Source organism: Sardina pilchardus, chromosome 24, assembly GCF_963854185.1.
Source record: "Sardina pilchardus chromosome 24, fSarPil1.1, whole genome shotgun sequence".
Lineage (NCBI taxonomy): Eukaryota > Metazoa > Chordata > Actinopteri > Clupeiformes > Clupeidae > Sardina > Sardina pilchardus.
Genome location: NC_085017.1, coordinates 21,820,723 through 21,847,785, shown reverse-complemented (window position 1 = coordinate 21,847,785; position 27,063 = coordinate 21,820,723). Strand labels below are relative to the sequence as shown.

General features: G+C 47.4%; 1 protein-coding gene across 2 annotated transcripts; it reads left to right on the top strand.

Annotated features, from left to right (window-relative positions):
• Positions 1-438: 438 nt before the first annotated feature.
• On the top strand, positions 439-27,010 carry LOC134072171 (protein tyrosine phosphatase type IVA 3). Of its 2 annotated transcripts, none has more exons than XM_062528703.1 (6): positions 439-591; positions 15,811-16,427; positions 17,779-17,871; positions 22,559-22,689; positions 25,170-25,244; positions 25,475-27,010. In XM_062528703.1, the coding sequence occupies exons 2-6, from the start codon at positions 16,323-16,325 to the stop codon at positions 25,590-25,592; spliced, it is 522 nt and encodes a 173-aa protein (XP_062384687.1). In that variant the 5' UTR covers positions 439-591; positions 15,811-16,322; the 3' UTR covers positions 25,593-27,010. The 2 variants fall into 2 exon arrangements, with proteins under 2 accessions (XP_062384687.1, XP_062384686.1); XM_062528702.1 differs by lacking the exon at positions 439-591 and adding an exon at positions 14,636-15,126.
• Positions 27,011-27,063: the final 53 nt, after the last annotated feature.

Here is a 27,063-nt window from a genome sequence, read left to right as displayed (position 1 = left end):
CAAAAGCCAGTGATAAAAAAAGATTGATCATTATTCCAGATTCTGGACAAAACTTGGGCTTTACATCTCTGGACTTCTAAATGGGCTTCTAAAGGGGGTCTGTGTAAATTCGTGTGGTCATCTCCCTCCCTTTTTTTTTATTTATTTATTTTTTTTTTTTTTAAAGCATTTCCTGGCTAACACCAGACTTAATTTGCTAACAGGTTCGTTAGGGTTCACCCAGGCTACACGATATTGAAACCATAAGAACAACACCTCTGAAATGGGGCTTGTTCCTTTCCATCTGGCTCGTTGACCTCTCATGGTTGCATGCTCTAAACGTGTTTACACTCGTACATCATAGATTTTAAGTGAATACTTATAGAACATTTTAGGGGAGTCTGCAGCTTCTTCTTGGTCATTTTGAGGTTCAACCAGTGTCCGCATTCTCTCGATCCCCACAGGGCGGCGCTCCGACGTGGAACAGTCTTTCAGGGGCAGGAACCACATTTACACCAAGATCAGGCTGCCAGAGCAATCACATGGGCAGAAACTTAGATATTGTGTTTGACAGCCGCCGTCGTTTCAGTTGCATGAGGAAAGACAACGCCGGTAAGTTATGACTCTTCAGATGTGTCAACAAGTGCATGTCGATGTCTTGTAGTGCTACTCTAAATGTAATTAATGTAGCCTACACATTGGATAGCCTTGACGCGCGTTGCAAGAGTTTGGCGTCTCGCTGAAACCGGTTTCACAGACAATTTCATCGACAGTTGTGAAGTAAATCGGAGATGCTTCACCCGTAGGTAGGCGTTATCCCGGGCAGCCAACTAAAACCTACATGGAGGTATTAGCCTATAACTCGTCTGGTTAGAGACTAAGGTGAGTTTAACGGCGAAAGTAGTCGCACTGTTGTCAAAACCAAGAAGTAGTTTATTCTGCTTTCTCCCCATTTCCTCTTTGATTATAGACTGCGTCAGGGCTTGCTTTAACGTGAACTAGGCTAATAGGCAGATAAACAGGTCAGATTAGAGAAGGTTGGGAGGCTCAGAATCTCATATTTTCCAATAGAATTCATTATTGGGTTAGTGTTTTAAGAGTTTCCTGTGCTGAAACAAGGGTTATTACAACTTTTCATGAAAGGCGAAATGGTAAAATAGTGACAAACGCCCGATTCCGGTGTTGCGGCATCATTTCGTATTATGCTGCTCACCTCACTGTGATGGGGAGTTTGAAATGTGGGAGTGACGATTTAATTGACTTTATTAAGGTCATGGAACCTTGGATGCAAATTCAAGGACTTAATCATTTAAGTGCTTTGCGATTTTACACATGCAGCGTAAATCCTGAAGAAAATACACACATGCAGTCCTGCTTAATTTGCCAAGTTTAGGCATTTCAAAGGTAAATGGGTCTTGCTACAAATACAACTTGTGTAAACTTGGTGAGAGGAACTGATAGTGATATAGAAACATAGGCCTATTCACTGTAACTAAATCAATGAGTGAGTGAAATGTAAGTCTGACTGATTGGTTGAGCATATTGTTTTTGGAGCATCATACTGTACCTGCAAAAGCGAGCATCTTGCATGATGGCAATACTAACTTTGTCAAGTGAACTATCTGATTGTTTAGGAAAGTGTCTTGAAAGGATAGAGCAACCGCTTCAAAAGTGGAAGCATGCAGTTTGAATGGAAGCGTGAAGTGTTGGATCTTTTTTCCCTTCTGCACACAGCAGTTAATGAGAAGGCTTCCATGAAAATTATGATATACTTTCACCACAAGAGGGGTCTTGGAGCATTCCTCCTTTTTTTGTGGAGAACTGAAAAAAGCCAGTGCATTCTCAGGGCTGATGTGAATTCAACAGAGCTTCCCTCAAGAGGACCCCCAAATAAATACTTCCACATGACCTCCTGTTCCCGTGCCAGAAAAAGCGCTCTCGCTCTCTCTCGCTCTCGCTCTCTGTGCGTAGAGTGACGTTCTGGACTTTGACTAAACTTGCAACAGTTCAGTTTGCAGACTGACCCCAGCTCCGGGGCTTCTGCTTGGTCAAACAGGTTTTCTCATTCTTGCCTCGGGAAAGACCCAAGACCTTGTCACAGAAAGCTGAAGATCAAGATACAGCATGAGAAAATCAAAGCTTCAGTTTTGCACGATTGGAAGGGGTCAGATACTGCTCACTGCTCATTGCTTGTAGCAACATCCGCAGTTCTGTTCCCCTTAATGACTTGAACTAGCTGAGTAGTGTACTTCTCATTTACAGTATTTAAAGCTGTTTGCTGCAGTTTAGGGTGGGAATATGAATGAAAGAATCTCAATGTTAGTTCTACTGTGCCTTTTTGTGCACCCTGTTGAAATGTGGGGAGGAGTATTTCAGACACAAAGCTGTAGGCTACTTCCCAGTATCATGCGAATGGCATTGCCCATAACAGTGATTTATTAGCCTACTCCACAGTAGATTGATTGTCAGCACATTAAATGTGGAATAGAATGAATTAAATGTGAAATGGCATGTTAGAATTGCTAATCTATATAGTTAGTAAACAACTGCTAAATAGGTTACTTTCAACACATACAATAGCCTGTACTATTAGGCTCAGTATATGTTGATATGGTAACCAACCAAAGTCCTTGTGTTGAAATGATGATGACAATGATGTACAATGTAGAGTTTTTGTTGGACGTTTGGTTTGGTTGGAGAGTTGCTTTTCAGGAGTTCGGAAGCCACTAGAGATGTAAAATTGTGTAAACATGAGTAATGGTATCCCCCTCCACACACACACACACACACACACACACACACACACACACACACACACACACACACACAGGATCCTTATCCACCTCCATAGAGAGAGATTAAATAAACACACTCCCTTGGCTAACTTTGAAGGTCTTGCCAGAACAGATGAGCATCTCAACAACACTTGACCCAAGACTGGTTTGAGGTCACAAGATGGGATGTTGATAAACAGTTGTTTTGTTAGCCACACACAGAGAGTGATGGCATTGGTAGCTGTCATGCTAGTGGCGTGTCTTAATCCCCCAAATGTGCTTTGAACAAACTGCTGGTGCAGAGTTGCACGTAGTCCAATGCCCGCTGTGCTTTAATCAGGGATTTTCATGAAATACATTCTTTGTGTCTTCCTCTGGCTCATGTTTGTAAATCAATAGTCCTGAAGGACAGGGTTGGAACACAAGTAAATAAACATGAGTAACATGCAAGCCCATCAGTGAGGTGTCCTACGAAGCTCGATTAGTGGCTTAGCGAGGTATGTTGCGCTCAAAACCAGGGTATGCTGTCATACGAAAGTGGATTTGTTTTAGCGTCTCTGTATCACCATGGTATCTTATGCTCGCAACCAAACCTGCTCGGGAGCGGGTTATGTGCTTAGTTATAGCTCAAATCGTGAAATATCACCGCCCTCTGACCAATTCTAACCAATCCATTATCTTGAACAACGAAGTTATCTCACGTGTGCTAATTTGTCATACTTTGAACAGGTTCGGCCCCGCCTTTGCAAACATTTTGAATCTCGAAGGCGCTTTTAACTATGTTGTGCGTGCAAATATGTCACTATATGGACATGCATGCCATACAATATCTGATGACCATCGACTTTTTGATGTTATAGGTTAGACACTAAAAAAGACCACCCTAGATTTCGCTACCGCTCATAAATGCGGAAGTAATCGTTCTTAAACCTAGGCTGTCTTGTGCGTCTCCACGTTTCCCGATTGGTCAAAATCACCCCAACCACGAGAACGCGCACAGATCTGAACTGAAAGCCTAGTTTGACAAATTTATCACATACCTGCTGTCGTAGGATCACTTAACTTAATACCCGAGTTGAGGCTTTGTGCAGCCTCGATATGTCTAGATAACCTAGATTTGTCTAACTTGCTTCGTAGGACACCCCACAGATCTATGATTAATCCTGTACAAGCTTGCAATGGGGCTGCTGGAGTTGGGAAATTAGTGACTAAGGCAACTAACGCTGCAATGTTAACAACATGAGGGCCCCATTGTGCACTCTCACTTGTTGATGTAGTATCCAACTTCAAGGCATGGCAACTGTTTTTCCTTCAAGTGGTCTAAGAGAATAACCTATTATGTAGTGGTTTTAAATACCCATGATGACCAGACAATGCAAATTAAACATTCGTTGATGCATATAGTTTGAAATAACTTTCTTGACATAATAGTCAGAAAGCCATCCTGATATACAGAGTATACAGAAGATGATTGCAGACAAGAGTAAACAATTTACACACACACACACACACACACACACACACACACACACACACACAGTCACAGCAGCAGACCTATAGCAACTTTTATGTCAATATTGAGGTATTCATATTCTATATTTTGCATAATATGAATGCAGTGGCTGCATTCTGACAATGATATTTCCCAGTTGACAGACAGGGGTTGGACAGGATGCACTGAAGGGAAGACAGATTCACTAGCTTCCATGTCCGTCTGGCCAACAGGCATTTATGTTTCCGGAGGAGTTTAAACAACACAGAATTAGTGTTGTTTCAGTATGGATGTGGAAGGGTTAATGCCTCATGCTCATTTAGACAGCGATTATTTCTCCTTCCCAGCACTGCTTAAGGCGATTGTCTCCAGGCGGTAGTGTTCATAGTAACCGTGCTGACTCTTGAGGTTGAGCTTCAGACATGTGCCAGTGAACTGCTCAGCAGTTGTTGTTCCCAGAGAGGAATCAATCCAAGCAACCCTAATTGGCTCACATCAGACCAATAATAATTCTGGGTATCATGTCCCTTAATTCTACCTTTAGGAGTAAAGCCCGCATTGGATTTGAAGAGGTCCAGCATTAGTTGCTATCCGGGGAAACACTAAGCATCCTGTTTTACTTAACTGCCCCCAGTGAACTGCCTACTTGCCCTAACCAAACACCATTATCCTTTATCTACCTTGACTGGCATGGTTGAATCTTGAAAGTGTGTACACAGATATCCGTGAAATCCCCCACACCACTGAATTGTCTCTTCCAGTAAAACTTGTTTTTACTTTGTATATGGTGGGGGCCTTGTTAAACTGTAAGCCCCACTATATTCTCAGATCCTATACTAATCATTTCCACCAGTGGAGATGTTTAATCTGCACCCCACCTCAGCTGCCTGATGGGCTTTGTTGCATCTGAGTGGTCTTTGCCAACCCGTAAAGAGGGCAACGGGTACAAAAATCTATACAGCTCGACCCACTGCTTCTCCAAGTATACAGTAGAAACGACTCCTGAATTGCTTCGGTGCAAAATGAATGAAATCCCCGGCAATACGTTTGGAACTGGTTTAGCCAGATTGAAATATTTCGAGCCGCAGTTCAGGTAAGTAGGTCAGACCCCCCCCCCCCCCTTCTTTTTGGTCTCTCAGTAAAGGCAGGAACCTGCAATGTCAGCTCCAGTGCTGAGCTTTTTCACTGGAGATATTTGATCATGTCTTGGCTATGTTTATGACTGTCATAACAGGTTGCGTATGTGAGGGGGGAAGGCGAGGGAAGGGAAGGCAAGGAAGCCTAAAGGGAACATGCGTGGTGTCAAAGTTGGAGAAGTCGTCGTCAGGGCGATGAGGCTTGTGGATTAGGTAAGAAGCTGTTATGTAAAAGAGGGTTCCCCTGGAGCATTCAGCATCAACTCCCCCAACTACAGTTAACCCCTCACTTTCCTTTCCACCTGCAAATGCCATATAGATTCAGTTTAGTGGGTGTGTGGTTGCGGTCATTCTCTGAAGTGGCCGGGCGGTCAAAATTAAGAGTGACAGACAGATGTGGTTATGGTGACCTGGCTGGGGATCAAATCAAATTGTATGTGCTGAGAAACAAGCAATCCAAACCTAACAAAGGGGGAAAGAATGATCTCGCTTTTTGTTTTCGGATTTATGGGGAACACGTCAAGATCTTTGGCACCCGCAACAGAAAACTGCTCCCTTTGTTGAGTTTTCCAGTTCAAAGAAAAAGAGGGAAGGAGTTTCTCACTATACTCTGGACACAGTTGCTGGGATACTGAAGTATCATAAGAAGTTGGGAACAATAAGCAGCCAGCATGTTATGTTATATCCTGTCGAATCGGACGTTATTTAGACAGGTTTTGATTCGGAGACTGTTTGGAAAACAATCGCATACTCTAAGACCCTGGGGCTGTTGTGTTTTATGTGGCTGTTTAGTGTTCCCATCTCATGAAGTGTTTATAATAAAAATCCCTCTAATTAATCCATTTGGGGGCCATGGCTGGCTGCCCGATCTGGCTGTGACGCAAGTCCGTGATTAAATCATGAGGAGAATAAGGGGAAAAAAAGGGTGGAAGTCTTTGAGGAGGCTGGATCCGTTTAGTGCACCTTTCCCCCCCCCCCGCTCGTTCTCGCCCTCACTGTGGGGCTTGCGTGGGAGGTTTCGGAGCTGTCAGAGTCGGTGGCACTGACTGAAGACAAAAATGCTGGTTCTCGTTGTCGGTTCTGAAACACAGGGACTTGGCAATGCCATGACCACGGGGTCCAGTTCCAGAGTGCTCAAGCACAAATATGCCCAAATATTTATTTATTTATTTTGAATAAATGAATGCGTGTCTACTCCCCCCCCCCAAAAACTGTTATTTTTTATGTTTTCTACCCTTTGTATGGCATGTGTAAAGGCCAGTTCAAACCAAAGATTTGCGACGGTCTGAGACGGTTTCGGAGAGCAGTTGCGGCGGTGTGAGTCAAAAGTTGCAAGCAGTTGCAAGCAGTTGCAAGCCGTCGCTAAACATTCAACATGTCAAATCTTAGTTGCAGAGTTTTAGAACGTCGCTGGTTTTTAGAATGTTGCAGCTCGTCTCGTCGCGGATCTTGTGTTTGAACTGGCCTTAAGTGTTATTTTCCTATATGTGTTCATCAAATAAAAAATAAAGTAGGAAAAAAAAGCACAAATATGCCCTAGGCATGAGCGTCTGCTGCCAGCGGTCACAAGGCTGTGGTTCTTAATTCAGTCTTGACACCCCCGATGTTCAAATGCCCAGCATCTGGCCCTCTCGGTGAGCTATCGTCTGCTGCAGCTTTCTACTTGTTAAAGAAGAGTTTTCCACCACCATCTCTGCGCTTGCCCTGGGGCATAGTACAGGCTTCATCTATGCAAAGCAAACAAGCAAGATTCAAATTGTGCCTCAGTTTCACAAAGTATTGTTGATAAGCTCAACAGCCAATCAAATTACACACTCCGTTCTTCAATGTTTGATGCAATGTGTTAATTGGCCTGGCTTGGTGTGTTTATATATAGTGTGAATAATATATAATGATGAGGTTGGTCTCCCTGTTTTAACAATCTGATTAAGGCCCTATACTAGGCCAAAAAATGTTATTTTAGATAGAAACGTTGAATGGAGCTAGACTGTGCAGTGCTTCTCTACCCGCTCTGAGTGATTCACCAGTGGCCACCCCCCCGGCCAACAGTCCTTGGTGTGGGTTACACTTACCTTGAATAATTGCCCTGGGTTGTTCACAGCTCAGCCTGAGCCTCTTTGTATGATTCCCATCTACACAGCCTGTCCTGAAGTGCTGCGCTTGCTGTTAGGTTGCTCTTGGTCGAGGTAATGTTTCAATGTTTGTTGTGCCTGCTGCCAGGCTCAGTGCAAAATACCTATGATTTACAACGCACCGTGGTTGAAGTTGAACATGGTTGAACTTTGACTGTGGCACACGCGCAGCAAGAGCAGCCGCTTCTGCGCTTTGCTTGGTGCAGCGGCAGACAAGTTCTTGCACATGCAAGCCATTGAAAATAGTGAGTTTCATAGCACAGCCCTTAAAGGGATAGTTTGGGTTTTAAGACACGAAGTTATATGGGTTCCCTGTCAGCAACGTTGTGCATCAGCAATGACTTACCCCCCGACAGCGTCCTGTGAGCCGAGATCCAGCCGGTTTTTGATGCTGAAGAAAGTAAGACACGAAGTTTTGTGGTGCAAATATATTACTCTTTTCAACGCATATGGTTTTGAGAAGAAAAACACTTTATTTTCGTGACCCCAGAAACTTGCCGGACTACTTTCTTCAGCATCAAAAACGATCAAAAACCGGCTGGATCTCGGCTCACAGGACGCTGTCGGGGGGTAAGTCAGTGCTGATGCACAACGTTGCTGACAGGGAACCCATATAACCTCGTGTCTTAAAACCCGAACTATCCCTTTAAGGACAAATTAGGTGAATTTGACCAAAACTCTGCTCCATCAAGGATGTTTTAAATCGTCACTTTCTATTGCACTATACATCTGTGGAGTCTGGCCACATTTCCAATGAGAAATGTGGTTGGTCGAGCATATTATGTTTTTGTTTATGAGGGGACCGGGGCGGAGGGGCCTGTAAAAATGTTGCACCACTATTAAGTAATTTGTCTCTGCAGGGGTTAAACAACAGCAATGAAGATAACATGCATTGAGCGGAAAAGTTCTGCTAGATGCAAGATTTGAGCTGTGGCCAATTAAACTACCCCAGCAAGGAGTCCCTGCGGAAGACGTCTTTATTTATTTATTTTTTTCACGCTGCCATTCTAGGTCACTAATTGAACACAGACACGATTGCGGCATTGGAGTTCATTGTGGTAGTCCTGCAGAGATGCACAGACCCTCTCACCCCTAAGCTGGGTTCACTGGGGAGAATCGCAGCAGTAGGGAACATGACTGTTTGTGGTGAAGTGACCTACGCACTCAGGGGAGACCATGTGTTGACTGAGGAAAAGGCTCTGTGTGTGTGCGTGTGTGTGTGTATCTGTGTGTGTCTGTGTGAGTGAGAGACCAAGTGTGTGTGTGTGTGTCTGTGTGTGTTTCTCTCAGGAATCAGTATCGAGGTATACCCCCACCCCCAACCCCCCTTTCCTCTTATTTTTTCACCAGACCCAAGGTCCAGCTGTGAGTCTTAGACAGGAAAACCTCTGACATCGGAATAACATTTGTGTGGCGTTTGAAACCTCCCAGCTGCAGATCAGGGGAATGTCCCAATAGAAAAAAAAAAAGCACAACAGGAATGCACTACATACCACCAAGCCCTGGATCACCGCTTAACTATGTGGAATTCTGTTAGGCCTGGAGCTTGATAGGCTTTTATATAAGGCGTTCCCAGCAAGGTTACAATGTTATGATGAGTCCCTGAAAGCTGTGGTTGCGCAAGTTTTATGATTCCCAAATTCTGTACAGTAATCAGTGAGAGTATGATTGGTTAAGAGGCTTGTCCTTTTCACAGTAGGTCAGAGCAAAGGGGTCAGGCTCTCATTGCGACAGACTGAGCCAAGCCATAGGATTGATGCGGAGGACCTCGGTTATTTCACAGCAGATGTCGGGCTCTTCCAGTCCGGGGGCGACTCCTCAGGGGAAACGGGGCCACTGGCCGTGACAGATGACGTGTCACTGACCCCCTTCTGCTGTCCGGGCCGTCCCAACAGGTTTGAGCACGCTCAGTGAGTGTCAGCGATGGGGCCCTGGAGATCGGATACGGGATTTCCTGTGGCGGATTTCTCCATCGTCCGTCCGCCACATTTCGGCATTCCGGACGTTTTGATTACTGTGGGAATTCAGATTCTGCGAAGTCCGATGATGGATAAACAAAAGAGCAAGCGCGTAAGAGAGATAGAGAGAGAGTGATTAATTCGTGGGCAGTTCGGAGCAGTGGGACTGATCAGGATGTGATTTGCCCTTTAAATATGTCTGCGTTTTAATGCACTTCTCTGATGGCCTTTTCTGAGCATGAGCAAAGAGTCACTGGTGTCAGCTGAGGAAGCCACTGCTGAGCTTTTTCTGCACCTGTCCCGGGCAGCACTCACATCCTCCCGACACACAAAATGGTTCAGTGATCCCAAGGTTAAAAACAAATTCAGCACAAAAACAAGCCTTGTTTTTTTTTTGTTCACGGCTGACTGCAGATTTTCATATTCACTTCTGCTTAATTATATGACTAAGAGAAATAAACAAGCGTCTGGTTCATAATTGCGAACTAATGGGTGTTTTTTTGTGAGACACTGGCTAAAAAAACCCTTATTTGGGTGACGCGGATTACATCTGTAATCCTGTAATACGTCACCTGGAGGCCTAATTGTTGGGTCACAGACTCTCTTATTTGTGACCGAGATGACCAGTTATCTTCCATCACGGATTTGGCTGGTCTTCCCCACCGGCTCTTTAGACTGGACTCGTGCTGTCCTTGAGGTCACGTATGAAGATTTGTGTGATGGGAAATCTGCGGAGTTGTACAGAGGCCAGATGCAAAGTGAGGGGTATGTAAGGGGAGATGGCTTTCCCTTGAACCAGCCAAAAAGACATGTTGGAAGTGACCAGTATTTGTAAACAGTCAGATTGGTCTCGATGGGTTTCATAGCGGCCTTTCCAGTACGGAATGTTTCTGAGGACTTCCAGAAAGGAACTTATGGAAGACTGTAGAAGAAGTGCATGTTTGACGTGCCCGTCTTTTTAGGGGGGCCCCTGGCCTCAGTCGTGGCACACTGTGATTGCATCTGACCTGCTTATTTCAAGCTCTGTCTGGTCTGTGCCGGCCGTTTGTCATGTTGCTGAGATGGAGAAAGCGGCAGCCCAAAGCGCCCCTGCTCAAAACAACCGCTCATTGTGTGCTGCTTTTCCTATCAGGTCACACCCAGGTGAAAATGCCAAGTGCAAAGCTTTTTTCCCCCCTCAGCCCAGTAATTATGCTGACAGACTGCGAGATGACTTGAACCTCTGTATTTTCCAACCAGGGCAACACTTGCCGCTCCATGGTAATCATTTAGTGACTTGCGTTTTTGCAGGGCATAATTTGTTTTAATCTGGCCCGAGGTGTAGACCACAAATGACGTCAACAGCTGCATTTCACCCAGCGTACAAACAGGGATACATAAAAAGTGGATACATTGAAATCTTGCATTGTCGCACTACACGTGCACACTAAATCTAAAAAGTGAGCGGTGTCCTTTAAGGTCACATAAGCGGAGTCAGCGTCGTTCTTCCCTAGGGGTCCCTAGGTTAGGGAATAAATGGACATTGTGTGATGGAGGTAAGAGGGAGTTCAAGTTGAGCCCATTGTGGTGGAAAATATAGACCATGGGCCTGTACCATACAAGGATGTTTTTTCGCTTTGAACGAGTGGTTGCTGTGAGTGTTGGCAGCTGCAGCTGTTACATCTGTCACATGTACTGTATTATTGTGGAGTTTCATGCCAAGCAGTTTGACAACAAAAGACAGAAGAAAAACACAACCTGGGTTCCTCCCATAGGTTCGTGTTGGGCTTGCAACACACACTCCCTCCAAATGAGTTACTTCATCAAAACAGAGCCACATGAAACCCGAGGCCCACAAGGCCTTTTAGGGTTCACACACACATACACGACGAGCACGCGCACGCACATACACACACACACACACACACATACACGAGGCACCAACACAGTCCTATTTTCCACTGGCGGGAACAGAACTTAGGGGGTTATTAAAAGCCAATCTAATGTGCAGCTGTCCAGCAGCCTTCGTATTTTAGGAGTAATGAGATTATGGCTTTTGGTGGCTTGTAAATCAAGTGGACCTCTCTAGGACTACTTTTATATCTGAAGACAAGTGTTGAAGGCCGTGCTGGGCTGATATGACAAATGAACAATCATCTACCAGACTTTAGAAGTAATTTTAAGATGCCACAAACTAGTCAAATCATGAGATTGGCCTATCGGTATACTTGTGTATTGGATGAGCTGTATAGATTGCTTTTGAATGTGAAAGATGTCCATCCATTTAAGAGGATTCACCTCAGAAGTCAAAGGTTGACTTACGTAACTTGTAATCAGACAGAGGAATCTTTGTTCTAAGTTGAGGTGATGAATAGCGATACGGTTTCCCCAAGACCCCTGTCCTTCAGAGGGACATGTGACATGCTGCTCATATGGGATCCGTGGGGGGGGGGGGGGCGGATGTAAACCTTGACACGTACACCAATGCCGCAGTTATGCTTGCGTTCGAAATTGCTCAGAGGCCAGCCAGCGGCATCTCTGCAGCCCGGTGTGTATGTTGGTGCCGAAAAGGACAAGGGGTAGGGGTAGGTGGTGGGGTAGGTTGAGCACCTCTTCATTTTCAAGCTCAGCTGCTGGGCCACATCAGGAGTTCCTCCCTCGACAGCACACCAGGCCATGACCTTTCACCCCAAATGTTTCACAGTTTGCCACCATCGCGAGGGCTCGCTCTGTTATGCAATGTGGTCTCCATGGGGATTTTCCAAACAGCCCAACACACCACAGAAGTGTTCTATATCACTTCATCCAGCCTAGAAATGTAGCACCCTTTTAATTGGAGCTAAGTGGAGTTTTTTTTCGAATAGTGAAAACACTTTAGTCAAGATAGCGCATTATTGCTTAAACCACATCCGTTATTCCTCAGAGACAAACGAGATCAGCACAGGCTGTTGTTTAATTTTGTTTTAATTCAGTTACATTCTTAAGTCCGTCAACTTTATCAGTGTCAGGGGAATGGCAAGATTAGCAGCGAGTATCTTATCAGTTTCAACAGCAGCAGCACGTCTCATTCGAGTCTCACTGGACCGACGTGACTTCAAAACAAGATCCCCCTATGTTATCTCACAAACTGTCTTGCATCTTGGCCCGGGCTAAATGCATCAGAGGGCAGCTGCCGGAGCTATTTTTAGAATGCAGGTGCTAGAGAGAGAGCACCAGGTCCGCCCTCATCACCACTGCAAAGTGTTTGTGAGCGAGAGCCTCGTGTCAAAACAAGACTATCCTGGCCAGGCCGTCTTGTGCCCGGAGCCTGCGCAACCTGACACATACGTTAAAGGAACATATTGGCACCAGCGTGCCCTCAACTAGGTCAATCTGGGTCGCGGCCAATGCTCAGCACTCTGGTGTGCAGCGTTTAGGACTTCATGTCCCCACCTGTCTCTTCCCGAAAAGGATTGAGTTCGTAATTTTTTAGGAGACCAAGAGTATCAGTGAAGTCTGGCGTTTAAAGGGCAGTCACAGTTTTTAGCGCACGTCAGTTGACTCGTGACATGAAAATAGCAACTCGACCTATCGGCTCCGAACATGTGCACCGGGGCAGAAGCCACAACACAGTTTGGGTGCCAGATCCGGAGATCTTGGTGTCACCTGAAGAGCAGGAATAAAACAGCACCACAGGCAGGACCCGTCCCCCAGGGCGGAGGACCCTTGGAGCTAATCCACGGTTCTCGGTTCCCTTAACGTGACCCGTGGGGGGCCACGTGTCCTGGGAGCGGGTGGCTCTGTGCGCACACACACACACACACACACACACATACACACACACAGGTGACCCATGAGAGGCCGAGTTTGTTTTGCTCGCTCGCCCCTGCACGCTCGTTTTGCACTGCAGTTGGCAAAGCCGGGGAGGGTTGGTGTGGCCTGAGGAGCAGAGCCAATCCTCAGGGTGCCCAAAAGTACCCCCCCCCCCCCCCCTCCCTCCCCCCCCCCTCCCTCCCCAGCCTCGTCGCTCCAAACTCCCTGCTGTCAATTAAACTGTACCGCTCCACTACTTGCTCTGCTCTTAAGCATTTATTCATTTAGGTTGTGTTATTCAGTCTTATTACTTCCATTTATAACAGCACAGCAGGTAGCGTAGCGCTGCTTTTTTGTCATTGTCAATGGAAATTTTCATATCAAGTCTCACAGGGTTATAGATAGAGGCTGCTTAATTGATCGTACCTTTTTGTGCAGAGGTAGTCTATATACCTGAAGACTCAGCATACGGTTGACTACACCTGATGCTGTTTACTGATCCTATGCACTCCAGCTTATCACCCCAGTATGGCGTCTCCTGCATATTGCCACCCAATTAACACCACCACTGTCGGCATACTTTAACCTACAGAGAGTTGTCCCCCAAAGGATCACACTCTCTGATGATGGTATCTTTAGTAGGTATTTGTTTACCTGTGTGTACTCCTGTGCTCATCACCTACAGGCTAGCTCATGTTAGTTTGATCTCATTTGAACTGTTTGCTTGAGCAAGACAGTGGACTAAAATGAGCTGTTCACCTCAGGAGAGATGTGGAGACAGAGCATGGTCCACTGTTACATCCATTTAACTTCCCATGCTGTTACAGGAACGAATGTCCACCAGCCACTGTGACAGTCAGAGCCAACAGGTGGGATATTGGTGTCCTATGGTTGTCTTTAACAAATAGGAGAAGAGAAGCTAAATATCCCCTGAAAGCCTCATGAAATAGGCGTTTTTAAGTCTTTGAAATGTAATTTTATTGTGCAGTGACCGTTTGTGCACAGTAAACTCCAATTAAGATGTTGAAAGAAACAGGCATTTTTTTTTCTTTTTGTTCTACCAAAGCATTTGGGTGAAAGGGGTTTCAATTCTAATAGCCTATTCCAGACTTTCAAACTAATAGGCTATGCAGCGACAACTAGGCTAAGAGATTACAATCTACTCTGGATCATAACACCCCTTCCAGACAAGAGTTATCCCCACTCCCGTCATTTCTCAGGCTTGACAGAAGTGAAACCTGTGTGTGAACACGTAGCCATACTAGCCTACATATTAAATATGGTCCCATAGCAAGACCAGACTACTAAATATTCAATTGCTTCAGTGAGCAATGGGTGCGCGAATGGGTGGTCCTGTGCGTTCTTACATGGTAACGTGGACACACCATGTATGACACGAGCGGCGGATTCCTGTTAGCTTAGCCCCTTGAGCGGGCAGCCTCGACTGGATCACACAGGATTCGTTTGTATTAGGGACTGCTGCTGCTGCCGCTGCTGCTGCTGTTGCTGTTTACTCCGTGTGGTTCCCCATAGAGAAGACACAATCCCGAGTGAGAGGCAGCGATACAATTGCCGAATGTAACTTACAGGAGAGCGGATTACCAAAGGACAAAACACTGGATATGCAGCAAAAAACCCTGGTTTGGCCACGTCTGCCATAAAGCCCAGCGTGCCTCCGAGCCGGATGGTGTGTCTCGCCTACAGCTAAAGCCTACGCCGCCACACCGATAAGATACCAGCTCGTCAAACGAACGAATCGTCTTGTAACATTGATCTGTGAGGATATTTCCAGGAAGATTTTTACGTCCTCGAATGATTAAGCCGAATAAGAATCGGGAGAAAAGTCTCACATTTCCTAGCATGTGTTCTGGAAAGTCTAAAGAGGTGAGGGTGTGAGTGGTGTCTGGGTTTCCGTCTACACCGGGTGTGCTGTTGCACGGATTTCAAGTTTTATACCAGATGGTCGCCGGACCAGAAAACCAGGAGTTCCATGTGTGCAAGAAATTGTCTTAGTAGACTATCTTATTCGAACCACGGGCATGCTGCACAACGCCAAAACTTGTAGGCTATGGTTGGATTTCGACAAAGAAATAATCAGCGATATGGCAACAATGTATCTGTTTAACCCATTGAAAATAGCCCGGGTCTTGCGTAAGATGACTGCATTGCTTATTTTGTTGCAAAATCGATTTAAGCAAATTATCTATCCGCATTTATTCCGTGTTAGTTTGCTGTTGTTCAAATCAGTCTATTATTCGTAATAATTTCATTTGATAGTTGTAGCTAACTGGCTGGAGATTGTGGAGGGTGGTCCAACAGTTGAGGTTTGCAAACTTCAAACAACGACGTTGTGGCTTCTTTTTAAATCTCGCTCTGATTGCTGGACACAAAATCAAAGCCATAGACCTACATTTTACTGCGTTTTCTGTACTTCTGAGTGTTCATTAAAAATGTGTTGTGATTTTCTTAACTACAGTTTAGAAGTAGGCTTTACACCCCCTTGTCTAATTCCCCTCCCCCTTTCTCTCTCCCCTAAACTCTCCTCCCTGGTCCCATCCTCTCCGGCAGCCCCATCCTCCTGTTACTCGGTTGTAGATGGCGTTCCTGCAGCAGTCTGGAGACTACTGCCACGCGCAACATCCCCAGGTGTGACTCTGTGGGCTTCGTGACCAGTCTGGCCCCCTTGCCCGACCTCCACGCAAGTTGTGGATCCAAAAACCCGGAGAACGCCATTCTTGACCCCCACAGTCCCCCACCCCCTTTCCAAGTGCCCCGCGTTCAACTCCTCAGATGGGGTCACTACCCTCGCTGACCAAAGAAGTAAAAAGATAAAGGGAGGAGGGAGGAGTCTTAAGGATCTGAAGGACTTCAAAGATTGTGTTTTTACCAGAGAAGAAACAGCACAGGAGAGGAGGAGACGCTAAAGATCAAGAACTTTTTAAGACATTTTTAAGGCAAAATAAAAATCAAGCCGATTGTGGACTTACAGGCGCAGGACAGCGTCGTCAGTGTTTTTTTGAATTTTTTTTGGAAACATTTTACACTCTTGTACAAACATAGGTTTACCAACTGAAACAAGCATGGCTCGGATGAACAGGCCAGCTCCTGTGGAGGTGTGCTATAAGAACATGCGCTTCCTCATCACACATAACCCCACCAACTCCACCTTAAACAGCTTCATCGAGGTGAGACGCTCCTCCCTGCCGCCGCCTGTCCCCTGTCTCCTGTCCGTTAGCCTCCCTTCCTCGCGCTCCTCCTCTTCCTCATCCTCTCCTCCTCCTCCTCCTCCTCCTGCTGTCCATCCTCAGTCAGTATGGTTTTGTCTCTGCCTGTTTGTCCGATGTTTGTGTGTGTTTGTGTGTGTGTGTGTGTGTTTGTGTGTGTGTGTGTGTGTGTTTGTGTGTGTGTGTGTGTGTGTGTGTGTTTGTGTGTGTGTTTTCCCTCCTTCTCTCTGGGCTCTCTGGCACTCATTCTTTTTTTCTCTGTTTCGGTGTCTCTGTTTCTCTCCCTCTCTTAATCTCTCTCTCTCTCTCTCTCTCTCTTTCTTTCTCTGTCCCTTGTCCTGTCCTGTCCTGTCCATCCTGCTGCTTGTGCTTTGGCTTCACACTCCTCCATGTATTTGGCAGTACATCTCTGCTCGCGCTCCCACCACCCTTTTTAAGAAACGCGAGCTGCCAGCCACCGCCACCAGGCCCTCCGTGTGGCCCTATTGCCGCTCCCCCCCCCCCCCCCCCCCCTACGCGCTTATCGCTTGGCGGAGAAACCAGTCTGCCAGCCAGCGAGGGAGTACGAGCTAGCGCGAGTACGAGTTAGCGCACGTCCACAGAAGGCCCTGGCTCTATAACAAACACGCTGCATCCACAAAGCCCGGGCTGTTGCCATGGAGACCCCTCCCCAGCGCAGCCGCTGTCACATGGCAAAGGCAGGGAGAGGAGCGTGCAGCGGACAATGGGACCCCCACCCCCCTCCACACACATACACACACACATCCACACACACACACATCGCCCTCCTCTTCTGCACCGTACGGCATAGTTCAGCACAGCACAACTCTGCTCTCCACCGCCAAGCGCAGCAGAGGCACAATAGAGTTCAGTGTGGTGCGCGCGGTCCTTTACGTGGTCAGGCACATGCCTTCCTCTTTTAAGTAGTTCCCGTCAAGAGCAGCACCTCATAATAACACCGCTTCCCGGAACCCCTTCACAAAGTGGCACCAAATGTCCCTGTGTATCAGCACACAGCTTGTTTCTTGCAGATATGTCAGTGACATTGTTTTCCAGTCAACACTACGTCTCTCTCCCTCCCTCCTTCTTTCTCTCTCTCTCTCTCTCTCTCTCTCTCTCTCTCTCTCTCTCTCTCTCTCTCTCTCTCTCTTTCTCTTTCTCCCCCTCCCGTCTTCCTTCCCCTCCACTTTGCACTTCTCTTTTTTCTTTCTCTCTCTCCCCCCTCCCACCTCCCCTCCCCTCTACTTTGCACCTCTCTCTCTCTCTCCCTCATTCTCTCCCTCTCTCTCTCTCTCTCCCTCTCTCTCTGCAGGACCTAAAGAAGTACGGCGCCACCACAGTAGTTCGAGTGTGTGAGGTGACCTATGACAAGGCCCCGCTGGAGAAGGACGGCATCACAGTGGTGGTGAGTGGCCCTCGCCCGCTGCGTGAAGCTGAACCGGCCATGTGGCTCTCACATGGCGGCGCCTGAGGACGTGCAGCTCAGAGGAGCGCTGTCTGGGAGGAGGAGGAGGAGGAGGAGGAGGAGGAGGAGGAGGAGGGGGGGGGGGGGGTCGGGCTTGTTCAAAGCAGTCCGCACATATCTGAAAATGTGAGTGAGTGAGTGAGAGAGAGAAGGAAGGAAAGATACAGAGACAGAGAGAGATAGAGAGAGGGAGTGACAAAGAAGAGTAGGGCTTGTTTACAGCAGTTCACACACTATGATACCAGGAGTGAGTGAGAGAGAGAGAGAGAGAGAGAGTAAAAAAAAAGAGAGGGATGGCAAAATATAGAAAGAAATGAGGTTTGTTTAATACAGTCTGTGCGCACGCTTTAAGAGAGCTTAAAAGAAAGGGATGGACAAGTGAAGAAGCATGGCTGTGTGTGTGTGTGGAATCTAAAGAAGGCGCCAGGACGACAAGGACACAAACACAAACATGGTAGAGCACACAAGGCCTTGCATAATGAGCCCGGGGGGAAGCATGAATGCCGTACATGCTGAGAATGAGCGCCGGGCGAATACAGAATTACTGAACTGATGGGCAGCGAGACAAAAGGACAAGCGCGAGGTCAGCCGAGTGTGAGCGAGTTCGGAGGGTGTATCAGCAGGAGGAGAGTATGTAACACCTTGCCTTGAGAAACCCGACCCACCCGCACCCCACCGTTTACCCCCCAGCCTTCACTCCTCTGTCTGCCTGTTGTATTCAGCAGATTTCAGCAGGGAGAAGCATTAGCGAAGGCATGTACTGTAGACATATTCCCATGTACAGTAATTTCCTGTGTATTAGCCGCATTGTGTATAAACCGCAGGACAGTGTTATATGCAGGTTAAAAAAACAGCCATAGTAACTGCCCCGGAGTATTAACCTCACAGCTGAAGGAATGTTTGCAAAATCAATGTATAAACCTCAGCTAGTACTTGGGAAATTACGGTGCAGTTTATTTGTCTGATTTGTTGCCCATTTGTATTGTTGCAGTTGTAGTGCTGGTGGTGTGTCACACAAACGCTGGTGGTGTGTCTTTCATCAAACAGACACTGGTGTGTGTGTGTGTGTGTGTGTGTGTGTGTGTGTGTGTGTGTGTGTGTGTGTGTTTGGTCTGTTTCTGAACTCGTTCATCTTTGAGGAAAACACAGAAAGGGAAAGCAGAGATTGTATCCATTTCTGTGCTGTATCAGGGCAGTGTATGAGTGAGTGATGCTCGTTTCCTCTCGGCTTCAGAAACCCACAGGTCTAATCAGCTTCAGAGATGACATGTGAAGGGTCCTCTCCTCTCTGTGTTCTGTTGCCTTGTGAGAAGGAGGGCTTGAGAGGGAGGAGTGGAGGAGACCTATAAAGGAACAATAGAGAGAGAGGCCTTTACAACTCTTAAGCACATGCAGACACACGTGTGCACAGACCCATTTACGATCTGTGTGTGTGTGTGTGTGTGTATAAGTGTGTGTGTGTTTTCATCACTCTCCTCGTTTCATCACAGGTTCTTGTGAGTCATCCCTGTTCTCGATGCTCCTGCATCTGAGAGCCCTTTCTATTCCGTCCCCCTTTCCCCTCCTCTCTCCTCACCTCTCATTTCTGACATTTCCCTCTCTCCTCTTTTCTCCTCATTTCTCTTCTCCTCCCGTCTCCTCTTTTTTCCTCTCCTCTCCTCCCTTCTCTCCTCCCTTCTCTTCTCCTCTCCTCTCCTCTCCAGTCAGCCACACGTGTTACTTATTACCCTCTTCGCAACGTTTCAAGGTTGCCATGGCAGCCATGGAGCAGAGCCTGCTCTCTCCGTGTGGCCTCCACTTCAATCATTTTTTTTCTTTCTCTCTCCCTCTCTCCCTCTCTCTCCTTCACTCCCTTATCCTTGCTTTTCATCTCGTTCTCTGCTCTGTTGACTCATTTTCTCTCTCTTTCTCTCTCTCTCTCTCTCTCTCTCTCTCTCTCTCTCTCTCTCTCTCTCTCTCTCTCTCTCTCTCTCTCTCTCTCTCTCTCTCTCGCTCTCTCTCTGTGAGTGTGTGCATTGAGGAGGGCAAGAGAGAGAGGGTAAGCTCAAAATGACAAGTGAGAGGGAAAACCTGCATGTAAGCAACATGGAGCCACTGGTCCGGTGTTGTGTCTCTGGACAGTGGGGGGGGTCGCGAGGTTGCCCTGGTCAGGCCTTGGGGTGCCGGAGAAGACCTCCGTTCTACACCCGTTCCCCGGGTTACGCACATATTAAAGAGCAGTGTGGGAAACGTCCAAAGAGCTTCATTCCATTAAGACGAGGAAGGAAGTCCAACTAATCAGAATCTCCAAGAATAACCGAAAAAGGGGGGAAAAAATGAAACGCGCAGGACTCAGTCGTCACTCGCCCCCGTAGCTTAATGGTGGGCGTGTTTTTGTTTGTTTGTGCTTCCAGTATAGCTAACCCAAACAAGAAGGGGGTGGGTGAGGGGGGGGTATTTTTGGACAAATTGAGAGTGAGGCTCACAAAACATGGTATGTGACAGAACGAGGGACTCACGCGAAGGGTCCCAGTGTCCAGTGTGAACATGGAGAAAGTCTCGCACGCAAGCGTGCATCGTGCGAAGGACATGCTCATCAACACGTGCTTCTGCATGTTCCACTTTGGGCATGTGAAGAGAGGTGTGTGTGTGTTGGGCCTCAGCTGTAGGTCGGCATCTCCAAAGAGTTTCCTCTCCCCATGCTCCAGGGAACTGTGAGATAGATACACACTTTATCGCTGTCTGTGCTCCAACACCTGATTGAGCTCATCATGTGATTACAAAAGCACTGATAAAGCGAATCAGGTGTGTGCAGCTCCTGATGGCCATTGGGTGGGAGAGAAGGAGAAAGTGTGTGTGTGTGTGTGAGTGAGAGTGAGCTTAGTATGCCATGGATGGTTGGCTTAAAGCAAATGGTGAAAAAAGGCTCAGAGAGTAAGGACTCTGACCGGAACACTTGGACACTGCTTTGTCCAGTGCAAGACTGCAGTTGGGGTGTGTATGTGTATATACTGTATGTGTGTGTGTGTATTGCATGTGTATATACTGTATGTGTGTGTATGTGTATATACTGTATGTGTGTGTGTGTGTGTGTGTATGTGTGGTGCATGTGTATGCCCCAGCTCTTTCCTCGTGAGCTCCACACGTGCTTTTTAACGGTGCGCAGGATTCACGAGGCCACCAGCTCCGACATGTCCCGCTGCTTTTGGAGGTGAATGTGACCTCCCCTTAGACCCCCCCGCCCCCAAACCCAAACACACACACCACACACACACACACCCCACCCCTTAAGTAGGCCACGGCTGTTTTCTTGGCCTGATTTACGTCACAGCAACAGCAGACACCCACCCACCCACCCACTCCAGCATGCCCAGCCAAAGAGCGGAGAGGAGAGGAGACGAGGGAAATCAGCCTTTTGCTTCCTCCTGTCTCTGCACGCAGTACGACTGACTGTCTGGAGTTCCTTCCCTCTCTCTCTCTCTTTTCTTTTCTTTCTCTCTTTTTTTATTCTATCCCTCTCTACCATCAAAGACCCTTTGTGTGAGACTCCCAACACCTCCAGGAGGTGCGACTGTGGCAATTAAAGCGGGGTTTACAGTAAATGATCTACACCTGTTTGATGCTTGTGGTTGCTTTGGGCTCTAAAGTGTGTATGTGTGTGTGTGTGTGTGTGTGTGTGTGTGTGTGTGTGTGCTCGGTAGGTGTGTTTTGCTATTCAGCTCTCTGCTGTCTGTCAGTTAGCAGCCAGTGGCGATGAGTAATCTGCGTGCGCTGTTATCTCCGCTGCCCGCGCTGTGAGTAAGCCCTTTTAATCAGGGACTGGCTCCCATCAGTGCAGGCCTGCGTCACAGCTACAAGTGTGTGTGTGTGTGGGTGTGGGTGGGTGCATATGTTGGTTGTTGTGGGGTTTCAGTGTAAGTGTGTGTGTGTGTGTGTGTGTGTGTGTGTGTGTCTGTGCGCGCCATTGGCAGCTGCCCCACTTCAAAGGGGGTTTGGTGTGTGTGTGTGTGTGTGTGTGTGTATGTGTGTATGTGTGTGTGGCAGGGTGAGTGGTGTGGAATCCCGCCCCCACTTGCCTCATAAACCAAACAGTGTGACTCACCCTTCACCTTAGGGTCATATAGGAAGGGTACAATGCAGGAAGAGGAGCTTGCTTGTGTGTGTCTGTTGTTAGAGAGAGCAAAAAAGAAGGAGATGGCAGGTCTATATTGTTGCCACACACAGTGCTCACAGATTTTTTTCACACACACACCCACTTCTAGAAGGAAACTCTCACACACACACACAGACACCTCACCTTCCCTCTCCGCCTCCTGTGTCTTCAGGACACACTCACTTCTAGAAGGAAACTCACACACACACACACACACACACACACACACACACACACACACACACACACACTTCTAGAAGGAAACTCTCCTTCTAGAAGAAAACTCTCACACACACACACACACACACACAGACCTCACCTTCCCTCTCCGCCTCCTGTGTCTTCAGGACACACTCACTTCTAGAAGGAAACTCACACACACACACACACACACACACACACACACACACCTCACCTTCCCTCTCCGCCTCCTGTGTCCTCAGGACACACACACACACACGCCTCACCTTCCCTCTCTGCCTCCTGTGTCCTCAGGACTGGCCGTTTGACGATGGCGCGCCGCCTCCCTCCAAGGTGGTGGAGGACTGGCTGAGTCTGCTCAGGAGCCGATTCCTGGAGGAGCCCGGCTGCTGTGTCGCCGTGCACTGTGTGGCAGGACTGGGGAGGTCAGTGACGCACACACATACATACACACACACACACACACACACACACACACACACACACACACACACACACGGGTCACTCGGGTCACTCACTCACTCACACTCTGAAGGATACACAATAGTTCCTGAACACCCATAGCATAGTTGACTATGTAGCAAACTAGTTAAATGAGCTTGTCCTGTGTGTGTCTTGGGCTGTGTCGTATTCCGTTCGCTCATGAGAAAGAGTTAGCTGAGTTTAGTTAGCCACTTATGTAGCTTGGTAGTGGTTGCAGCGTATTGAAGTTTAAGCGAAACGGTGTGACTGCACACATACATGCGTATCTTTTGATTCTGCATTGTCCTGCCTCTTTCAGTCCCATTGGTTGTTGCCACGGGGTCAGGATTTTGTAGTTTGCCTCCGCCAGTTAGCCTCCATCATCTTTAAAATGGAGTCCCTCAAGTGCACCCTGGTTATAAATGCTTTGTGTTTGTGTGGATGTGGGGGATGAGCTGTCAATTCCCCGCTGAGAGGATCAGCCAATCCACAGTGACAACATAATTTGCGGCCATCGACAACGTGGCACCAAATTGCTGCCTAAATGGTTTGTTTGTGAAAACGAGGGCGAAACGGAGCATTGGGCGCCATTTTTAGAGAGCAGCCCACTGAGTACACTTTTAGCTTGAGTTGTCTAGTTTAGCATCGGCCATTGAATTGAACTTCAATCTCTCCAGTTCTGTGGTACTTACCATGTTGTACCATATTTCGTAGCATTGGCAGCGGTGTTTAGTTCGTTTAGTAGTGTTGTTTAGCCGTGTTTAGAGTAGTTCGCTCTGCAATGGCCTCTTGTCTCTCGTCTCGTCTGTAAATCACCACCTGTCACCTGAAAGTAAATAGCCGCCGGTTACTTTGTCTCTCTCCTATGTGGCCCGTGTTGGTGTGTAGTGCTAGCATTAGCTCCTCTAAAGGAGATGGATTAGCTGATGGCTTCCCTTCTGCTTGCCGAGCGTCTCCTCGTCTTCACTGACGGTCACCGTCATGGGGTGCCAGCGCTGTAACCCTGGTCCGTGGCAGTCAGCGCCGCGCCAAAGTCAACAGTTCCCCCGAGTGCCCTCTCTGAGGGCACTAATCCCGCTGTATTATTTGCAGGAGCACGGGGTGAAGGCTGAAGACGAAACAGGAAGAGACGTTTTCTTTTCTTTTTTTAAAAAAAAAAAAAAAGTGTTTGTTTTTACTTTCCCTCTTCAAAACGTATGGCCTCTCGGTGACCTATTCGCTCGGGTGCAGGGGGCAGACGGGGGCTGTCGGTAGAGGTTTGGAGAACGAGAGGACGGGGTGCAGGGACCGTTGAGGGTGATCGGGGACCAGTCCATACTGGCTGGAGCTAATACTCCTTAATTGAATCTGGTGTTCCCTACCGATCTGTATTTATAACAGACTCCCACTCCAGCCTCCTGCCTGAGAACAGTTATGTGCTTGGTGTGAGTAACATATGGGGGGAATATGTGAAAGGAGAGATTGGGGATGGGGGGGGGTATTGGCCTGAAAGAACCCCCGCCCAAAGAAAAAAAATCAACAATGAAGAAATCACTCTCTCACCCAAGAGGGTGAAGACGCGCAAGCAGGGTTTTTTTTTTCCACATTCTCTCGGTGTGGTATTGCATCAGAGCGACTCTCTCCACATGCCTCCCACTGCTCTCAAAGAACACTCTTTACGATCGTTTTGCAACGCAGGGAAAAAGAGAGAGAGAGAGAGAGAGAGAGAGAGAGAGAGAAAGGGGGGTGCTAGAGATGGAGGGAGAGAGAGACTGAGTGAGAGAGGGAGAGTGACTGCCCAATGCTGTTCTCATCTTTTCGGGGCGGTGAAGCCCAGGCTCTGACGCACTTGGGCCCCCTCCTCTGGGATTTAGGCCTTGGTTCTTGAAAGAGTGCCAATGTTTTCTTGGCCCTGCTTGTTTATTTTCATATTATTCAGATGGGAAACGCTCTCTCGTCTCTCCCCGCGTGTTGAGGTGAAGTCCTGTTGCGGGTTTGTGAGATCCACTGAGGAGGGAAGGGGGCTGGGGGGGGTGGATAAAAAAATGCTGCAACCAAAAAAAAAAAGCTTTTTTGAGGGTTCTTAGAATTCTGTTCCTTTTACGTACTTCTACGTATTCTCATAATTTGTCCTGATTTCCTGTGCTCTTTTTTTTTTTTAGTTCCAATTCTATTTCTTTACCTGCCCAAAAAAGATAGATGATGATTGCCCATCTACGTCATCGCCCTTGGTAGGTCGTGACTGGTGGCACAAAAAAGCTACATTTGTAAACACACAAAAAAATCCTCCAGCTCCTTTTCTAGCTTTCGTGAGCTGTGTCCAGAGAAAGACGGAGCGTGAGTGAGTGGGTGGGTGGGTGAGGGCCAAAACACACACACACACACACACACACACACACACAGAGAAAGCTGGCATTGAAGAGTTGCATCTCTTTTCTTCATCTTTTCTAAAACTTTTCACCAGGGCTCCAGTTCTTGTGGCCTTGGCACTGATCGAGAGTGGAATGAAATACGAAGATGCCATCCAATTCATTCGACAGTGAGTATTCTGCACCCCTTTTTCTCTGGCTCCTTTTGGTAGGAGCAGTGTGCTGGGGATGGACACACACACACACACACACACACACACATTTAAGTGCTCCTCAGTCCAAGGACTGATGTCTCTTGAATAGTAAATTAGAAGGTCCATAAGGGAGTAATGACGTTGGCTGCTGCCGCCGACGCCACTGCCATTGATTTTCAAGTTGCCATTTCTTGTTGTTCTTCCAGAAAGCGCAGAGGAGCCATCAACAGCAAGCAGCTCACCTACCTGGAGAAATATCGCCCCAAACAGAGACTGCGTTATAAGCACCCACACATTTTCAAGAACAAGTGCTGTATCATGTGACCCCCATGGACTGCGAGAACCACACCCCCCCCTTCCGACGGAAACTACGTATCTGAATCGACGTGAAAAACAAAACGAAATGGACTCGGACAGCCACCTGATGCACTTTGCTGTTCTAGGATGACAATGCGAACTGGTCTAGGTTTGGGTTGAGCTTCCACGGGGTCTGAATGAACTCCTGGAGAAAGGGGGAAGGGAGGGGAGGGATGGGGAAGGGGAAGGGGAGTGGGAGCATTTGCTCCCAGAATTGGACTGCAGCCAAGACGTTGGAGATGATGATGGCGCCTCTGCCTTAAGCCATCCTGGTTCTTAGACATGCACCAACAGTTTGACCGACCACCACCCCCGACCCCCCCCACACCCCACAACACACGCCAAAACATTACTATGGTCTTCTGTTATTGGCTGCATTTTGGGTCAACCAATATCCCTCTTCCTGAAAAACACAAATCATAGATGGAAAAAACGACAACAACTAATTGCCTTTGATGAGTGTTGGTAAGAGTGAGAGCTAGCTGTGCAACAACAAAATGTGAATCGTGTGGGGACTTATGGGAAATGTATTCTATTGTGCCTGCTCTTTTAAATCTCTCTCTCTCTCATTTTGTCTATGAATTGTAAACGGTCGGGAAAGAAAGGCCCTTTTTGCTCACCTGCTGTGGACATTGCTACGATGCTGCTTTGTGCTGGTATACTTCCTCATCATGCTTCAGTGTTTCGTTTGTGAGCGTGCTCAGTACAGCCGGTTTTTAGCACTTGAAGGGGGACGAGGCCTGTGTCACTTGACTGCAGCAAGGGGATTCGATGTGGGATGTAGTGCAACAACAACTTTTTTTTTTTATGTTGATGAAACCAAATGTCAGGTGAGGAGAATACATTCTCAGAGTGAGGGGGTGTGTGTGTGTGTGTATGCGCGAGCGTTTCAGTGGAAGCGTTTGACAGAATGCTGGCAGGTGTGCTCATCCTTGTTGGGTTGCTCTGAGATTGTTCTCTCTGCTCCAAGCTTGGGTTCATGGAGAACTCTTTTCTTTTCCTTTCTTTTTTTTCCCCCTTGGTTTATGCCTCTGTTACATTATGGTGTGTGTGAATGAAGCCAAACTTACAAAGAAACTGCAAAGCACCCACAGGGAGGAGCCCTGGCCACAGATCTCATACACACACACACGAACACACACACACCACACAAACAGCCCCTCAATGGAGGGGCCTTGGCACTCATGAGCCAGCCGGTTGGTTTGCTCCTCGACAGCACACCAATTTCTCCACTGGAGAGGGAGGGAGACAGACAACTTCGCTCTTGTCTTCCTCTTGCTTCTGACTTGCCTCTTTGTCTGCCTTTATCTTTTGTTGTCTTTGAAGGAACTGCCTTCTCTTGTATAGAATTAATGAAATAATAATTAAAAAAAAAAAGATGTGCACCTCCTTTTCTCGGCACTCTTCTTACCGTCTTCCATCAGATGACCAGGAGGAG